Source organism: Tachysurus vachellii, chromosome 12 (assembly GCF_030014155.1).
Source record: "Tachysurus vachellii isolate PV-2020 chromosome 12, HZAU_Pvac_v1, whole genome shotgun sequence".
Lineage (NCBI taxonomy): Eukaryota > Metazoa > Chordata > Actinopteri > Siluriformes > Bagridae > Tachysurus > Tachysurus vachellii.
In genome coordinates, this window is record NC_083471.1 from 10,946,245 (window position 1) to 10,965,331 (window position 19,087).

At 43.7% G+C, this 19,087-nt stretch overlaps 1 protein-coding gene across 7 annotated transcripts in view; it reads right to left on the reverse strand.

Annotated features, from left to right (window-relative positions):
• The window catches only part of arvcfb (ARVCF delta catenin family member b), a 122,977-nt gene that overhangs the window by 32,172 nt on the left and 71,718 nt on the right, over positions 1-19,087 (reverse strand). For all 7 annotated transcript variants that reach the window (XM_060884139.1, XM_060884142.1, XM_060884140.1 and 4 more), the window contains 3 exons: positions 12,383-12,541; positions 8,970-9,562; positions 3,419-3,909 (listed from right to left, as the gene is read on the reverse strand). In XM_060884139.1, coding sequence (XP_060740122.1) covers positions 3,419-3,909; positions 8,970-9,562; positions 12,383-12,541 — 1,243 coding nt within the window. The remainder of the gene's footprint in view (positions 1-3,418; positions 3,910-8,969; positions 9,563-12,382; positions 12,542-19,087) is intronic.

The following is a 19,087-nucleotide window of genomic DNA, read 5'->3' on the forward strand; positions in this document are numbered from 1 at the left end:
ATGTTTTTCAAAATACACTCGATGGGAGACGAGTAAAGCCACAAAAACACTAAATTAAAGACTCTATAGAAGAATAGGACACATGAGGGGAAAACCGCATTCTTAGTCAATATGGAGGAAAAAAATAACAAAACCTCAAATGTTCAAAACACAGAGCCGCTCCCTGTAGAGCACAACACTGACTCTGACTCTACACATGCCTATGTTTCAGTGTATACACTGACTCTATATGCATCTAACTCTACAAGTTCCTATTTATCCCAATCTACACGTTTCTGACTCAAAACATCCCTATTAATCCTTAACTATACACACAACAGACGCTATACATTTCTGACACCACAAGACTGTGTCCCTGACTCTACAATTTCTTGCAGAATCTTGTTGATTCTACAATTCTCCACTTTTCTCTATATGTAACTGAATCTACATGTCCCTTAGTCTAAAGACTTGACCTAAATGTCTTTAACGCTACAAGATTCTGCATGTCCCTCGATATATCCTTGACAGATATTTCCTCTATGTCCCTGGCACTATTAAGAGTTTCATACTCTACAACACATTGTGTCCCTGAGTCTATACGTCCTCGGGTCATCATGTCTGTGAGTCTACCTTCCCCTGACTGTATGACATTCCAAGCAAGTCTGACTCCGGTCTGAGTGTAAAAGACTCTAGATTTCTCTGACCGTTCTCAGACCTCAGAGTCATGTAGGGTCTGAGAGGTGAGAGGAATGACCTTTTCTGACCCGTGATTAAACACTCGCTGCTCTATATCATCACCTATTTTTCTATAACTCACCCTCAGCTGGATTCCTCATGAAATCAAATCCAGAAGGAGGAAAGATTTTGAGCTGTGCCCTGAGGAAGCTCTGTATGTGTGTGTGCCGCTTTATTGGGTTTGCAGTTTCCTGCTCAGCACCACAGCCTCCCAGCTAATTCAATTTTGCAAGGAGCAAAAGACAGGCTGCCTTGACGGGACATTCATCGGAGATGTGGTTACGGCCCAGTCTGAGCAGAGGTGATGAAGAGAGCCAGATGTCAGGAGGGTAAAAGTGGAGGGAAAACGAGGAATTCTAAAAAGTCACCTTGCATTAAACTCCACCATGCTTTAAACTCACTAAACTGCGGTTGAGATTCAAAGTGGAAGATACAGTACAGCCTAGAGAAACAAGGATGTCCTATAACACAGATGAATTTGGCTCCCTATGTTCTCTTAAGCAGAACTGTTCACTATAGAAACGGTTTCATCCACAAACACTAGAGTAGGTCCTGCTTCGTACTAAAAGCATTATTGAGTTTACTGACTTTTGCTGTATGACATCTAGCGACTCTTCAGCAGCTTTTAATGTGGTAGTTACCGAACAAGGGCTGCTGGAACAAAAAGAAAAGGAAGAACTTAGAATGCTAGCCATCAGAGGCAACAGTGGGCTGCTGAGTTTTTTTTTTTCTCCACCAAATGCAATGAAAATCTCTGTGATGGACTGGTACTATTTTTGAGACCCTGCAATTATTTTTAATTGTGCTGCAGTAGTGCCCAGTTCCTCATAGTGATCCCATATTATGGAGTGGTTGTGCTTTCATAGGAACTTCGCCAGTTAAAACCACATAGGCGTTTGGGGCCAGGCCTGGGGCCCTCCCACTTGTTGCTATTTTTAGCCTCGTCAGAAAGGCCCACTGTGCTGTAAAAGCAATCATCTCAGCTGGGGTATGGTCGCCCTTCACTGGCTTACAGAACTCCACATGGCACAGGAACCCCACGCTTTCTCTGTGCTCGTTAATATCAGCAGCAAAAACTCTCTTAGTTGAGCATCCATTGCACTGAGACATAACAGAAGTCGCTGGTGTGGAGTCATATCCAGAATTATTATGCTGGACAAAAATAATAAAGTTTTGATAAAGTAACCCCAATCACCACTTCTTGCGGTCAAACAATTCAGTGCGGCATTGTCTCTAACAAAGCAGGTCCAGTGATTTATTATCCTCCTCTGGACTGTGGGACCTTCACAATTGCTATGGTCATGAAGACACATGCTTGAGCTGATGGCTACTCACTCACTATAATACAAAGTCATCTTAGGGAAAGTATAACTGTAAATGGGTGAGGGTAAGAGGACGTTTCAGACCACCCATGCTAATGTTATCCATGTGGTTCTGGGGTTTAATCGCAGCTGCTATAAGCCTCTCTGCTGGATTTTCAGTACTACAGCAAACATATGCCAGGTAAAAACGGTAAGTGGATTAAAGCATTAGCTGTAGGGGGACAAAACCCCATTGTAGTCTCCCAGGGCCATTTAGCAAATCACCAGAAGATTTAACACAGCTAGGCAGCCCTGAACAGCTGATCCAGGATCAGAGCATCAGTGTGAAAAATCTGGCATTCCATGAGTGTGCTCTTTAAAATTGGTTGAGTCTGGTGTGAACTTTGGATAACATGTTCTATAAAACTGACCTCCCACAAATAAACTATTTCTGGTATTCCAGTCTCTGGACAGTAGAGTTTATTAAGCGTGATCCAGAACCTATACACCAGTTCCCAAGTACTTGCTAGTCTGCCAGGCTTTGCAGCCCAAAATATTTTGTAGTACAACTTCAAGTAAGACTGACCTAAGTCAGTACTTCAGGACCACAATTACCAGACTTTGGAATAAACAGATATTTTGGTATACAACAACCAAATTAAAGAGCATTTAAAATTAGGACTATCACGGTCATTATCCAGGACGAGAGACTCTGGACAGTAGTGCACATTAACCCTGATCCAGAACCTGGACAACAGCACAGAAATATCTTCTGGCAGACCAAGCTCAACACCACAGGATCAAAATATCCATCTCCTGCCATGCCAGAAGCTTAGAGCTGGTATTAGTAGCTTTCATATTGCACTAGCATGCAGCAGTTAGAAGAATTGAATGTGGATGCTAGTGAGCTCCTCTGAGACTGTAGATTTGTTGTGTCTTAGAAGTAGCCGAAATAGCTGTGGGAAAGCTTCTCACTTATTGTTCCATAAATACCATAGAGAATATGGATATAGAAAAGCAATGGTGAAACAGAACTGAATATGTTTTGCAGAATAAGGACAAAAAAGCTATTAGTGGGCTGAAGCTCAAAACTCTCCCATTCCTATTAGATGTTCCATTACTACGAATTTCTTCAAGTTGGACATTGTTTTTTTCAGCTTGTTTTGTTTGTGCAGCAAAGAAAGCACCTGACTACATTGTAATTAATATCATAGACAGGTTCCAAAAACCACTCTCTGCTTTAGGCTACACTGTGAGCAACAAAAGGATTTAAATCTGGACAAAAAAAATGAGAAAAATATTAAACCTTTTGTCAACATCTCACTGCAGTGACTAGTAAATTTATTTTGTAAATGCTGGTGAAAATAAATAAACCTCGTAGACAGATATAGATGGCATACCTGTGACAAGCTCGCGGACCTCAGCGTCACCACTCTTCCTGAGCAGGCGAACGAGAGCAGGGATGCCGTCACAGCTCCTGATAGCCACCTTGTTTTCATTGTCCTTGCCAAAGGAGAGGTTGCGCAGAGCTCCACATGCCTTGCGCTGCACTTCACCCTTGGGGTGCTCCAGCAAGGCCACTAAAGCCGGAATGCCGTTGAGCTGTCGCACAGCCTTCTTCACGACGTCGTTTTCGTAGCACAGGTGCTGCAGATAGGCAGCAGCATTAGCCTTGACTGGATCAAGAGGGTGGCCCAGCATAGCGATGACCTCGGGGAGGTCTGGGTCACGCCAGCAGCGCGGATCCTGGCGCAGCAAGCCGACGTCAATGCCGCCGTCCAGGCTGGCTGTGCTGCCACGCTCCGGCTGTGCAAGTGGAGCGGGGTACATGCCAGGAGCATAGCGATGCCGCTCATCAATTAGCTCTGACTCAATGGGGTCATCATAGCCTCTGTTTGGGGTCAAAGAGAGAGAAATGATGAGGTTTATTTTCAACCTGAACAATGCAATCCACTGGTTTTATGATAATAAAAGATATGAAGAATAAACAGTATAATAAACATTTGATGTGCCAGAAAAACTACTAAGGCTTAAGAATTGGCACATGAACAGTTGAGTAGTGTGCAAACCCAAATCCAGTGAAAAAATATCTTACTTCTCAAAAAAAAACATCACTGACATGGTAAAATGATGCTGTGGTCACAGAAATGCAGACAGAATTATTTGGAGCTCCATGGAAAAAGCAGAAATAGCTTCTATTAGGGATTGACAGGTTGTGTGAAGAGCTGAGCTGAAAGCAAAGACAGATGTGGGGAAGAGGATAGGTTTAAGTGGAACAGTCAGAGAGAGATGGAGAGTGATGGAAGCATCAAAACATGGAGATAGAGAGAAAACAGAGTCAGTTGAGCAGCGAGTATGGACAACTATAAAGCACACTGTCAGGGAAACGGCCTAAAGAGCCGGGCCTGCTGATACGAGGAACAGCTGCCACTTCTTTATTAATGCACCATGTCAGAGAGGAGCAGGGCTTTTATTAATGAACACCAGAGAGACAGAGAGAAGACAGCAATGGAAGGTGACAGTGTTGCCTGATGCCTGAGGAAAGCACGGTTACACTGCAACATCTCTTTATCAGTTCCTGATTAATGGAGCAGGAATGCAGAAAATAAAACATGCTGAAGATACGTCTCGCTGTCCCGAGCTAGTGAGCGAGCAGTACAGTCGAAGCCACAGGCTATCGCATTACACAGTTAAACTGCTCTTTATGAGCTCCTAATGATTTTTAAAGCTCTGAATACAGTAAATATCATTCTGGATCACTTGGGATCGTTCTACATCAGCCTGTGTCAGTGCAAGATGTTTTCATTTATTCAGACACTGTAATTCAAAGGGAATTCCACCGAAGGCAGAATCGAATATAGGACTACAGCTGAGCAGATTAAGGGTTAACGGTCTGGCTCAGTAGCTTAACGCTGACCTTGAGTAATCCCAGGACTTCAACTCACAACCTTCACTGCTCTAATGGAAACCAATGAGTGGGATTTCAGCCCCATTTAATCAACATTTTAACTAAAATGTTCTCTTTTGAGTCTCTAAAGCATCAAATTCCATCTAGAATGATTCCTCAGACCAGCTCTATTCTCTAATTTCATTCCTTTTTGCTGTTTGATACACGAAAATGGAAGAAAAACTTCTAACAATTATGGATCAATATACTGGATCAAACACCACCACCACAACACCGTTGGCATGTTTTTCCAGAGTCATAACCATTGATGAAACGTGGGCCAGGATATAATCTGAAACTTAAACTCAAGTCTTTATTCCTCCATGGACGTGTCTGTCAGAACACCTCAACTGTTGCGATACTTTACTGAAGTCACAAACATCTAAATGAATGAACAACTAAAATAAAGAAAAAAAGAAAAACAAAAATTAGAAATGGTGGTCTTTTTATAAGCCTAAATGTTTCACAGGGCTATTTTATACAGCCAATATTCCGTCTCTTACTGTCTAATGCTCCTGTATCCAGGGTTACATTTCAGACGGTGATCCAGCGTTTGTGTGTTAAGTTAATAATTTATTTTATCGTATACACTTCGTATAATTCTATAATCACGGTTCTACTTCAAAGGTGTCTCTGTACTTTAATAAAGCAAGCATTCATTAGCACCAGAGCTGCCAGGGGTTTACAACAGGAACAGACGGATTAGATTGGATTTATCTGCATGTATCTTATTCGCACACTGAAGAATCTGTTTAAATAGAGTGTGCTGATCAGACAAAGTGTGTAATCCAAGAAACGACTGATTTCTGACAAAAAGCTGCTCAGATTCACCCAACAATCAAACACAAGCAGGCAGAAAAAAAATCCAACCTACACAGTGTGTGTGAGTGAGTGAGTGTATGTGTGTGTGTGTGTGTTGAATTCTGTATGACTGTATTTGGCTGGGTAGATTGATTGTGGGTAATGAGACGTAATGGATAAAAGAACCTTGATAAATGATGTCACTGACATAACCACTTTAGTGCCCCCCCCCAAAAAAAAACAACAAAAAAACACACACACACACACACACACACACACAGTGACACACAGTGACACACAGTGAAAGCTTGCCAAGGTGCTTGGTCTGAATGATGGGAATATCAGGATTTGCCCTTAATCAAGAGCCCTGTGCATTCCAAGGAAATGAGCAGGACTGACACTAGGACCCAGGTGCCGATTATACTGATGCGCTCCAACCTCGCACTATAATTGATAATTTTGTTAATAATCTGGGCTGCAAGAAACCACTCCTTATAAGGAAAAAAGCAGCACGGAGGGCAGTGAGAGGAATGAAGCGCTCTAGGATTCTTTCCATCTCGCACAGTGAGAATGTTTAACACACAGATGGGATCTCCCTAAAGAGAAAAACACAATTGCTCCTCTGCTCTGAGCTGAAAGACTTCAATATTAACGCTGGGCTTGAGCTGCTGCTGCTATTCTTACAGATGGCGAGCATCTCTGCATGGTTTACAGCATCGTCACCATGCACTGGTGCAGAAATGACCATGTTTACATTCTTTCTGCACAGAATACTGAACACCAGATGTTATATCTGTACACGTCTCTGTGACGTAGAAGATTGTTTTTTAAGGAGGAAGAAAAGGGGAGAGAAAGGGAAAAAAATAATAAATGCAACAGAGCGAGAGAAAGCGTAAAAGAGCAACTTGAAAGAGAGAGAGAGACTGACAGAGAAAAAACTAATTTATTGAAAGAGAGGAAACAAAGACAAAGACAGTCAAAGAGAGAGAGAGAGAGAGAGACAGAAGAATCATTTTTGATGACAATGATGAGAGGATTGAGAATGTTCTCCTCTCGTGACAGAAGATGAAGGTGTAAAATACAGTTGTGATGTTTTGCACCATGTTCCGTTGCCTCTGCAGAGCGTAATGAAATCAAGAAAATGGCAGGCTGCTGTAAGTCTGCTGCAGCGTATGTGATTGAATCGGTCTGTTCTGTCTGCCTTTTGTTTTCAGCACGTTTTCAGAGCAAAAGAACAAGACACCAGATAAGGAAGCAGCAGTGACAAAGCGAAACTAAGATCTGCAGAAAAACACATCTGCACTGACAGGAGAGCATCAGAAAGAGCAGAGCGAATGCTGGCCAATAATTTTCATTCACCATGAGCTGTGCTCATCATTCACCACCACCTTCTGTACTTCAAAGCTCATCCTTCACTCCATCCCACTCCTGTTAGCAGGAAAGAAGAAGTCACGCACTATTTCAGTAGAGTGTGTGAAGAAAAACTCATTTCATTGTGTTATTGTTTTCTGTTAAGCTCTGTGGTCTGAGCTGTTGATCATTAAGCGTACATTTTGGTTCCTTCTGCCTCTGAGCTATTTTAAATCATGAAGTTTCTGGAGCATGAATGCTAATTAAGTGGTAGTTAAATGACAAATGATTACTTCTTACTTTTCTTGTGTGTAAAATGTGGCTTTATATTTTCATCATTTATTATTTTCCTCCTGTCTCCGATTGTGATGTTGGACTTGTCTAGGTAGGTGGGGCATACTATCTCACTCTCTCGGTCACTCGCTGTCTGTCTCTCTCTCCCCTGTCAATCACAGAGAGACTAGCCAATCGTGTGTCTGTCAATTCATACATGAGGAAGAGGGCTGACAGCTTCTCCTCCATGTGTGTTCAGTTACATAAGGAAACATTCGCCTTCAACACAGAGGTGATGGAAAAGTGGTCACGTGACGCATTTCATTTACGCTCGCATAAAAATCTTGATGCTGACTTTTGAAAATCAACATTTATCAAGGACATCAGATGTGCTGCATGTGCAGCAGCGATGCAATTAAAGGGTTACTAATTTGAACAAACTCTAATGAAGTGGAATAGTTTGAAGCAAGAGGTAAGTGAGAGCAAGAGAGCAGGAGAGAGAGCTGCGAGAGACACAGGATAAACGCTGCTCATGTAGTGTCAGTAATGGATTAAACACACTCCACCTGCCACTCAGTGACTCTACTGTTTCCGGATCAGACCCGTGGTAAACGTCTCAATTTTCTCCCAAGTGTAATTGACGGGTTTCGGAGCCAACCGCGCGATAAGCCGTAATTATAACGCCCAGATCTCCTCATGATTTCATTATTAATGTTCTCAGAGTGTTATTACAGGGATGTGATGGAGACGTAAGCGTGAGAAAAAAAAGTCATCAGAAAAATTCAGGTCATAAGACACACACACACACCCCTCTACTTTATGTCAAATGTCAGCTTTTATTTGTTCTGGCTTTTTTTGTATGTATGTTTGTGTCAGAGTAAAAACTAGCCGGGGCATGCTTGCTGCGTGTTTGTCCTGATTTAGAATAACACGCGCGCTCTCACTATAATGAGCTGGACATCAGTTTTTCTCTCCCACTTTCACTCCAGAGGGAGCCGAGAGATGTGAGAAGGCTCAATGGCTCCACCCATTTCAGCCTGAACGCATAAGAGTGACGTGTCAAGAGGAGCACAAACATAGCAACAGAAGCACATGTTTGCTAACTGTCACCACTTGGAGCATCTGTTTACATTGATGAAAAACTTCCCTCAGGTACACAAAGAAAGATGCTTTATCCTTAATGCCCCACACTCCACCTCTCTCTTCTTTATAATCTATCGTGATATTGTCATCATGTCTGACCAATGAAACACACCTTACAACCTAAACACAAGCTCCTGTCCCACTGCAACAGAACATCAACAGATGTAAAGCATTGTGATTATGGTGTAAACACAGAGCGAGCAAAGCTTTCTGAAAACCTGTGGTTATCCTGAGATTAGGCTCAGATTAAACCTGGACTACCACGAGGGGATACTGAGATCAGACTAAGACTAAACTGGACTTCCCTCAAGTAATAGGGAGATCAGATTGTTCTTTGATGAAATAGGTGTAAGGTTAAATGCAGAGAACCCTGAGATCATACAAAGGTAACATCCTGGTATTGCTTGGATCAACAGAGATCAGAACCCAAGGCTCACCTGACGTGAGGGCCAGGGCGCAGCGGGTCTCTGATGGCGCGTGCAGCACTGGGCAGAGTGCGGCGGTTGGCAGTAGAATAGTCGGGCTCCAGTTCATACGGCTCTTCATCGTCTGGCCCGAGGCTGCGGCGGTCATCCTCCAGGCCGTAAGGCTCCGGCTGGAAGCGTTCCGGCTGTGAGCGGTTGAGGTCCACTGTGCTGCTGCCTCCCACGGGGACCTGCGGCTGTGCCATGTGGCCGTAATCGTCCCTGCGAATTGGCAAGGTGTAGCTGTTCTCCATGCGATAGCCATAGGGCCGGTAGGGCCGGTAGTTGAGGCCTCGTGAGAGGCTTCCGTAGTTGTCGCAGACGTCCCCGTAGGCATCGTGCGGGCTGTAGTATGAATCTCCATAGTTGCTGTGGTTGTAGGAGCGTGTGAGCGTAGACGTGGCCTGAGGTGTGACGAAGCGCTCACCGTTCTTCATGAAGCGACGGTCGATGGAGTCCGTGTAGCTGCCCAGGGGTGAAGAGCCGTCAGCAATTGGCAGTCCATCTGGACCCAAAGGCACCTGACGCACGGTACGGGTCGTTACGGTCTTCACCATCTTCGTCACCTGGGAAACCAAATAAATAAAGACGATGGCAAGAATAAATTTTTAAAAATTCATAAATAAATAAATAAATATTGTGAAGAAAGGTCAAGTACATGGAGTATGTTCTCTAGCACAGTGTTTTATTTTAAAAGTTTAGAATTAAAAGCTTCAGACTGTTTTATTAATTATAGCTCAGATTCATAAACCGGTTTAGAAGGAAAAAAAAACAAGATGAATAATTAAAATCTGAGTTGTGTGGTGATGAATGGGAAGAAGATGCCTCAGAGTGTGTAAAAGCTCTCGGTGGTGATTACATTGGGGTGATGAATAAAAGCTGGCTGCATGTAGGCAGTGCTGATATGTCCACCACACACCATGCTACCGAAGTTCACTTAATAACGAGCAGGACGTGAAAGACATGGTTTGAAGCGTCCCTACAACACTACGTCTGCTTGCCTTGATAATCATTCATATTTCTTTGACGTTTGATGATCATAGAGTTTTGCAGGATTGGAGTTCAATACTCTGGCCTATTAGATGAGTCACTACTAAAGCTGGATGGAGGAGAAAAATAGAGTGAGAGACAGAGCTAAAAAACAAGGGCAGTAAAATAAAAGGGCTGGAAGGATTAATCATATTACTACACTGTTCTCTCGGGCCACCAATCTGTCTGTACGGTCAGACGTCAATAAAAGAGTAAACAAGTGCACGCTAAATAGACTTGGGGACGGACCAATCAGGTTGCTGTATCGATCCCATGCACAGCATAGAAGGACTGTGTATCCACAAAGTGCTCTAAATAGCAATATTTGGGTTTATACCTGGAGTGGCCTAAACTCGTCCTCTGTCTCTCCAACCAGCGTTAAATAAACGAGTGTCTCAGTTCGTTCCTCACAGGTCCACGCTGAGGGAGGAGAGAAGCCTGTGTGTTGTGTAGCTGATTCTGAAACCAATTTGCTGCCCAGCGAACTCGGCAGTGCTGTTAATTAGCTATTTTGTTGGAGGCTATAAATTTGTCTTGGGAATTAATGAGGCTGATGAAAATGAATCGTCAGCTGTGAGCATCCGTGTCGAGCAAGCCGTTTGTTAAAGTTTAATAACGCTCGTGGGAAACGGCTCCAACAAATCAACTAGGCAAACTTCGTTCCTCGTGTTGACGCTTAATCCTGGACCACAGCAACTCCATCACACGTCCTGACTTCAGGAGCTTTAGAGCCAGTGCTTTATCTCACGCTTATCTCTACAAAACTGTCACATCAAACTGCCAGCCAGCACTAGAGGCATCTACAGCATCCACAACACCTTCCTGTTAACATAAAAAAATCAGTTTATAACTTCGGGCTTCAAACTCTTCCAGAAATGTTTCTCCAATTTCTCGTGGATTTTTTACGTTTGTTACAGAGCAATAAAGCAATGACATGAAAGTGTGTGAAACGGACATTAACTCGTCAGTTCCCCCCACCACTCCACCCCTTTTCTCTCATTTGTTTCTCTCTCAAAGTCAATAAGACAAAAAAATAAAATAAAATGCAGTTTCTATTAGAAATAAATCTCCTTCGAAAAAGTGTCGGCATATCAACAAGCCCCGGTTTGTGAGCCGTTCCTATAGAACCCACACCCTATTTACATTTACTGTACACATTTACAGCATTTAGCAGACGCCCTTATCCAGAGCGACTTACATTATCTCATTTTTTATACAGCTGAGCAATTGAGAGTTAAGGGCCTTGCTCAAGGGCCCAACAGTGGCAGCTTGGTGAACCTGGGATCGAACCTTCCGATTGGTAGCCCAACACCTTAACCACTAGGTTACCACAAGCCCTATTTAAAGTGAGGGCATTAATATATATATATATATTATATATATATATTTATTAATACCAATCAGAATGCAGCAGCTCTGTGCTCTAATAGAGAAAAACAGTTTTTTATTCAGCAGAAAGCTCATGTATTAAACATTTGCTGTTTTTAGAGTCAGTTGTTTTTCTCTTTGATCAAAGCTGCTTTGAGATGCAGACTTTTTTAAGCAACCAGAGGATCACAAACATTATTAAAGTAAACAGGACAGACACGGTGAGAAGTGTGTAGAAAGACATATGTGCCCTCCATCACTATGTCCTTTCTGCCAGTTATTTCATCCTCGTCACTATGCCTCCTCCATCACTATGTTCTCTCTGTTCTGATTCCAGATCAGTTTAATAGAGGACTTAATAATTCACCAGGAAGAAGGCAGTGTGAAGCATCACACAAATACAAACCCACTAGCGGTAAAGAGTGCCGTGTGTGTATTAATGTTTAATGTGTTCAGGTGTGTGTGAGAGATATAAACACTCTGCAGGGGTGGGGGTTATGTGGAGGTGAATGCGAGCTCCATGCTGAGATTTCACACCAGCATTCAGTGGCTGAGCTACAGAGCGAACATAATGTCTGTGTAAGAGTGAGTTTCATTTCTGCTTCCTGTTCACTGAACTGCCCTTTTCATAAACAAGCAGCAGATAACCAGGAAAAGCAGTCGAGCTGAAAGCTGTGGGCTGTGTAAGAGGAATATTAATGAAACGGCGAGACCTTTAAAGCAGGAGATGTTTAGCAGACAGGGACCTCTTTAATTTTAGAATAAATTCTACAGACCCAGATATGGCCTTTAGGGGGGAACTGAGGGTCATATGATCACTAAAGAGGAATAAGAATTATTACGATTTTAAATATTGAACACATGGCATATTAACACCACAGCACACATGCATCATGGAGACAGTCATAATTTGATGCGGTGTAAGATTTGAGCTCCTCTGTGTGTGTGTGTGTGTGTGTGTGTGTGTGTGTGTGTGTATACATTCGTACCTTTGTCTCTGTGCGGCGTGTGGTTCCATCCTCTGATGTCACCACGGAGACATGTGAAGTGGGTGTACCGGGGTCTTCCTCTATAGTGACCGTCTCCTCCACCACCTCCTGCGGCTCCTGCATCATGGTCAGAGACGTCTGGTTGCTGGGACTCTGCTCCTGTCAGACAGAGGTCAAAGGTCGTCACCGCAAGGAAGCGGCTGCTGTAGCACCGGTGTTCTTTTCCCGCTCACCTTCAGTTATTATTACAGCTTTAATATCACACAGTTGCTTAAGAGCCTCGGGGGCTTTGTAGGTGAGAGACGAAATGTCATGCTGAGAATATGAGACAAATATGGGATCAAGAGAGGAGATAAAAAGAGGAACATTGCCTGTGTCTAAAGCCAGGTGTGGATGCAAGTGAAAGAAAAGAAGAAACAGATAGAGAGACTTGCAGTGTTGTGAAGCAGGTAGACTTGAAGTGATCGTTTCCTGAGTGAAGTTTTCTGTGTGGTTATCAGCCAGAAAGAGAACCGTTTCTCCTCTGTGCTGCAGGAAGTGTGCCGTGTTCATCACCTGCACTGAGCCGCTCGTGGGCGAGGAGTCGCTTCCAAGCTAAAGTGCCTCCCACTAACGCTCAAGTGCTGTTTGCCTTCTAAAAGCAATATTGTGTGCTAATGACACTTTGATTAACTTACATAAAAGCCTATTAAGAGGCAGATTTTAATGTCATTCGCTGTTTATTTGCTGCAAACTGAAAGATAAACGCGAGGAGCCGCAGATACGGGTGTGGCGTCCAGAGTCTGGGAGACGTGGCTGTGGGAGGCGGGAAAGTGAAAAGCCGTGTTCATTTCTCACCTCTGGATTGTGTGTGCAGTGAGTTAGTGTGATGGAAGGAGAACGCCTGTCAATCGCAATAACAGCGTCTGACACCACGACTCTCTTACAGCACAGTGCCTATGGCGGGTCATGCTGATGACAGTGCGATGCCTCGCAGCTCCAGCACCAGATTCTACACTGAATCAAAGAAAGATGACTTTGAAATGAGACGAGAGGCGGCGACAGACAGAGGAAGCTGCCTCTAATAAAGCATGCTGCTTTTAGAAATGCCCTAACTTTGTGAAATACAGGAAAATGTTTTGTTTATCAGGTGCGGGTATACATGAGGAACATTTCATTTAGACATAGGTCTCCTTCTTAAACAAATAAATATATTTGGTAAAAATGATGCTACTGAGTTAGTGCTTAAACTGTTTTTCTGCAACATTAAAGCAACATTTTTGCTTTGCAACATCATAGCTCCGGGTTCACAGAAAGGCAACTTAACTAACAACTGGTTACAACCGGGGGGCATGGTGGCTTAGTGGTTAGCACGTTCGCCTCACACCTCCAGGGTCGGGGTTCGATTCCCGCCTCACCTCCTTGTGTGTGTGGAGTTTGCATGCTCTCCCCGTGCCTCAGGGGTTTCCTCCGGGTACTCCGGTTTCCTCCCCCGGTCCAAAGACATGCATGGTAGGTTGATTGGCATCTCTGGAAAAATTGTCCCTAGTGCATGAGTGAATGAGAGTGTGTGTGTGTGTGTGTGTGCCCTGCAATGGGTTGGCACTCCATCCAGGGTGTATCCTGCCTTGATGCCCGATGACGCCTGAGATAGGCACAGGCTCCCCGTGACCTGAGGTAGTTCGGATAAGCGGTAGAAGATGAATGAATGAATGAATGAATGAATGCATTACAACCACACTGAGCACAAGAGCATCTCAACATGTAAAACCTGCAATAGCTGAAGAGCATATCAGGTCTAATACCTGGACTGACTCACACACACTGGGAGACAGCTGAAGACTGGAAAGCCATCGCCTAGTATTTTCCGCCAGTCTGGATTCTGATTGGTCGGATTGGTTTTCTTTACCAGTAGTGCAGCTGCAAATTGCAGGTTTATATCAATGACCTCGCTCGAGTAGATAAATGCAGCAGTGAAGGTTTCACCTTCAACGTGGTTTTGCTCAGTCCTCTGTGTAAAAGCTTGTGTTGATGCAAAGTGTGGACACTTATTGTCCTAGGATTTCTTTTATCTGGACATGAAACACCTTGGCTTGTGTGTTTTATTGTTGGTCCTGTACCACATTCTTTGCGAGAAACAATGCTGGCAAACGCAGAGTAGAAAAGCTTTGATGCAAATAAAATAAACCTGCTTGAAGTGTTTTTACAGTCCTGTTGAGTTAATTGGGCTCTCTGGAAACGTTCAGAAGGCACAAACACACACGAGCGAGCATGGCAGCAAATAAAGGACCAAAGCACAGGGATGAGACGTGGCGGGATTCTGGCTGACAGGAGAACAGCTGAGAGACTTTACTAGCTAAACACAGAAAGACAGAATATTCCTGACAGATATTCAGCAAGTATTCTGGGTTCTGATTGGTCAGAATATGTTAGGGTTTCTAGTAATGTTTCTAGTAATGATCTAATACGGTATGGTTTCTATAGCAACAGGAACCTGTACTGAGAATACGCCATATAAACTAATCCTAATAATAAATGTATTGTTATTTAATGAAAAAACATACACAACCTAGAGCTTCAGACCCCTGAAACCAAAACAAAATGCACTGGGTTTTTACTAAGATTAAGGCTCTGAAGAGAGCAGGAGAAATCCTCGGACTGGGGATTAGATGAAAACCTGTGCTTCAATCTTCACAGCCTTCACGACTGATCCGCTCAGCAAGGGGAAAGACATCTCCAAACACACACCCACACACACACACACAAACATACATACACACTTTGAGCGTCTGATACATCACTTGTGGTGTAACGACCGTTTGACCTCTGACATCTACAGATACACATCAGCATTAACGCCGTTCACGCTCTTACATCAAGCAAACCTTAGAGCTTCAGGATATTTTACTATTCCTTTCCTGGCTGCTCGATGGCTTTATAGCTTATAGCACTTCCCTCACGATGCTGAAACACACACATCTGAGCTTCGCCGATCAGATGTTCCCTCTGCTTGTCTGTATATTATTCTAAATGAGAGACTTTGTGTTCAGTGATTTTCTGCATTCCACATTCCGCGGTCTGTGTGTTCTCTATCCCTTAGCCTGGTCTTAAACACACACACAGCCAGAGAGGGCCTCACGCTGGGCTGAAGGGTGCACCACCAGACGCTGCTTCCACACAGCAATATGAGCGGGGCTCAGATGGGGAAGCCAAAGAGGCTCCTCCATTGGAGGGGGGGGTGTTTCCTAGCAACTGCCCAAAGAAGGAATGCCTGAATACCGAACAGAAGAGGGGTGAAAAGCTCCTCACACAGCCCACCAGTGACATGAACAACAACGGCTTACAGCATTCTAACCTCTTACAGGAGTGTATCATCACACGTGAATAAGCTCACGGTCTAATCAACGCATCACTCTGACACTTTCAAAAGAATGAGGCCCAATATTTATACACCAGAGCTTCTGAAAAGCTCAGATACCTTACCGTTTCTATAGCAACAGCTCATTCAGAGTGACTTGTGAGTAAAAAAAAGTATAAGCGCTGATGTGGTGAAAGTTTTTTGTTAGATGTTTAACATTTACGGATGGAGTCTCCAGTCCCAGTGCTTTGTAACCAGTGACCACAAGAACAAACCTTTTTTTACAGACGTATATTTGTTGTTTTTTTTGTGTTAATACTACATTTCAGAGATTTACTTAACATTTTGACGAGCTTTCAGCAAAGCTCCTGCTAGCCAAAATGGAAATAACGTTTGGAATAACATGAGTAGATTAAGAAAAAAAACAAGATATTGCATTTCAGCAAATCTGATTCTCCAGTCCGCAGCTATTTTTTTTTTTGTATTTTCAGTAATCAGTCCTCAGAAAAGTTCAGAACAGGATGTATATCAAATCAGTCTCAAAATGAAACAGGAAGAACACTAAAGAGGACAAAGGAGAACTCAGATGGTACAAATCATCTTGATCAGCATCATGACATCCTCCAGTTCACAAAAGCTCTCCCACTGATTCATGTTCGATACCAGAGCAAAAGAAAAGCTTCAAGAAGAACAAATGGAGCTTGTGTTTGACTTGCCTGAAGGTCAGAACACAGCGTGATGGATTTGCTCCTCTTCCTCCGTGGTGTTCACCTTAAATCACCTGAGCAGCGCTAATTCACTGCACCGTGGCTAAAGGGATTTCGAATCAGGCCACGAGCCAGAGATCATTACCGGGCTTTTATACAATTAATCCCCTCGCAAAGACAGTCTGGGTAACCCTAGGTCATCCAATTTAGCCACAGTCCCTTCTGTTCGACCTTCTGCTTTGCCAAGTCGCTGAGATGAGATCAGTAACGCTAACACGAGCTGGCCTTTAGCGCTCTCCACTGAGAGATCCAGAAAATATTCAAATCATGTCCTTGTAAATTCTTATGTAAAAAAAAAATGAGAAAAAAGGCAGAAGAGCCAAAAGAAGACGTGTGAAAGTAGCAGGAGAACATGCAGAGCACAAAGATGATGGTTATCATTTCTTAATGCCAGAGTTGATGATAACAGGAAGGAGCCAATAAATCATGTAGAGGGGATGGGATGAGGATGACTGGCAGTGCTCCAGCGCCTCCTATTCTCTCAGGTCAGAGGAGGAGAAGATTCTGGCACGGGCTCACTGTTCGAGGTCAGCCAGGACGAGAGGACGTCGGGGTGTTAATGAAGTTGAGGTGGATTCTGGGTAGCCAAGTGCAAGCAAAGACAAGAACAAGAAGGATTCTGGAGAAGGAAAGTTAGTTTTGGAAAAAGCAGAGAGATGGTAGGGGAGGTGGAGGTGGTGGATTTTAAGGAATCTTGACAGCATTATTTCTCTCTCTCTCTCTCTCTCTCTCGCCTCCTTCCTGCTGCACACACTCCTTCACCACGTCTCCTCTTTCTCCAAACCCCTCACTCGCTCCTGCCAGTTTCTTTTGTTCTATTGTGCAAAAGATGTGTGCCACAGACTAAATAAAATAAACAAACAATAAAACGTCTCGCTCTACAGCCGAGGAGGCTACGAAAGGCTGCTGCTTCCTTTCGCCATGGCGCAGAGTCAAAACGCTGAAGAATGCACCAAGCGCGCTGATGGATTTCCTCGCTGGAGTACGGAAATGTTCTTCTGACCAATCAGAGTGCTGTTTGCTCTTCCATTACAGAGTGATCTATGTGACTGTTTAACTGCATTAAATAATGGCTAAACAATACTCTGCTACCAAAAGCTATGAAACACGAGGCCTGGGAGACAAGAACTTTTTGGAGTTGGTCATTTTTTTTAAGCATCTGGAACAAATCAGAGGCGTATGGATCCAAGTCCACAAATCGCTGACATTCCTGGAACTCTAGAGGCTTACAGTAGGGTACGAATTACACACACACACAAACACACACACACACACACACACAATAGGGAGAGAGGTAAATGTGTGGAATGTGAGCCATTGTTCTTGGCTAGAAGATTCATCACTGCTGTACAGCACTAGTCAGGGTGAAGAATAAGAGAAGAAGCAGATTATTTCTACACAGTGTGCTGGAGTAAATATGAGTAAAGGCATGGATCTGGGTGGAGTCATGCGGTCCAGTCCGTGATGCCATCACAGCACAAAGCGTTTGCTTCGTCCCTGCTCCTGCATTAGCTCTGAACTCATCCGCAGGTACAGTGTAGTGAGCAGCAGCCCAAAGCCCCAAACAAACAAAGCCTCTGTGGACGAGCGAGCATGTGCTGAGATAAGCGACCGGACATTAAACTGCCCTGGGGAAGGGATTTAAGTTCCACATGGGGTTAGGAAGTCAGCAGCAGAAGCTCAGTGTATTGTTCCTGTCAAAAGCATTTAAACAGCTGTCTCTCTCTCTCTCTCTACTTCCCTGACAGTCCATTGTTCATCATTACACTTTAACAGTGTGACTCGATGCTCACCATGTGTGCAAGATGATGATGATGATGATGATTATGAAGGTGTTACAGGGACTGGCATCAGCATCATGTTACAGCGATGATTGAGGGATGCTATGTTTGCATTAGGCATCTGATGTTTCTACAAAATATATTAACCGCTGGTGTGTTTCCTAAGTAAAAATGTTACCATGCTGAGACCAGGGTCTGCAGCTGCTTTGACCTCAGCTCCAGCTTTCAGCATTGTCTGGATCAGCTGATGCCACTCAGGAATCAGGAGCAGGATGGATAATGGAGCTCAAATTGGGCAAATCCATCACAGTGGCAATTTTGAAAGCTGTGTTTCGGTGGAAAGCCTGCTCAGCCACCATCATCATCATCATCATCAACACCACCTCCAACCCTAACCCTAGCATTCTGTTTATTTTTAGTTTCAAAAACTAAACTGAAGGAGAAAGGCTGGATTTACTGACACAATTTTACTGTGAACCTGTGAATGATGAATGTTCTGTAACGTGTCCACACATTACAATAGATCACGTCATTACAGCTCCCAGATCTCTGAACATCCTCTCAGCAGCCGAGTGGCTTTTATTCATATTAGGTTTTGCGTCACTGTTATCATTCACCACTTGTGCAGTTTGTTCAAACCTGCTGCATTCTGTCCAACAGCAGAGAAGCTGATCTACTGAGAGCAGAGAAGGAAACATTTATGCACAGCATCGTAAACTGGACGGCATGTTAATGTTCCTGAAATCTGAGCAGAACCTCCTGATTCACCTGCACCATTTTCCCCAAGCTGAAAAATAAACCTCAGTTTAGTGGCAGAGGA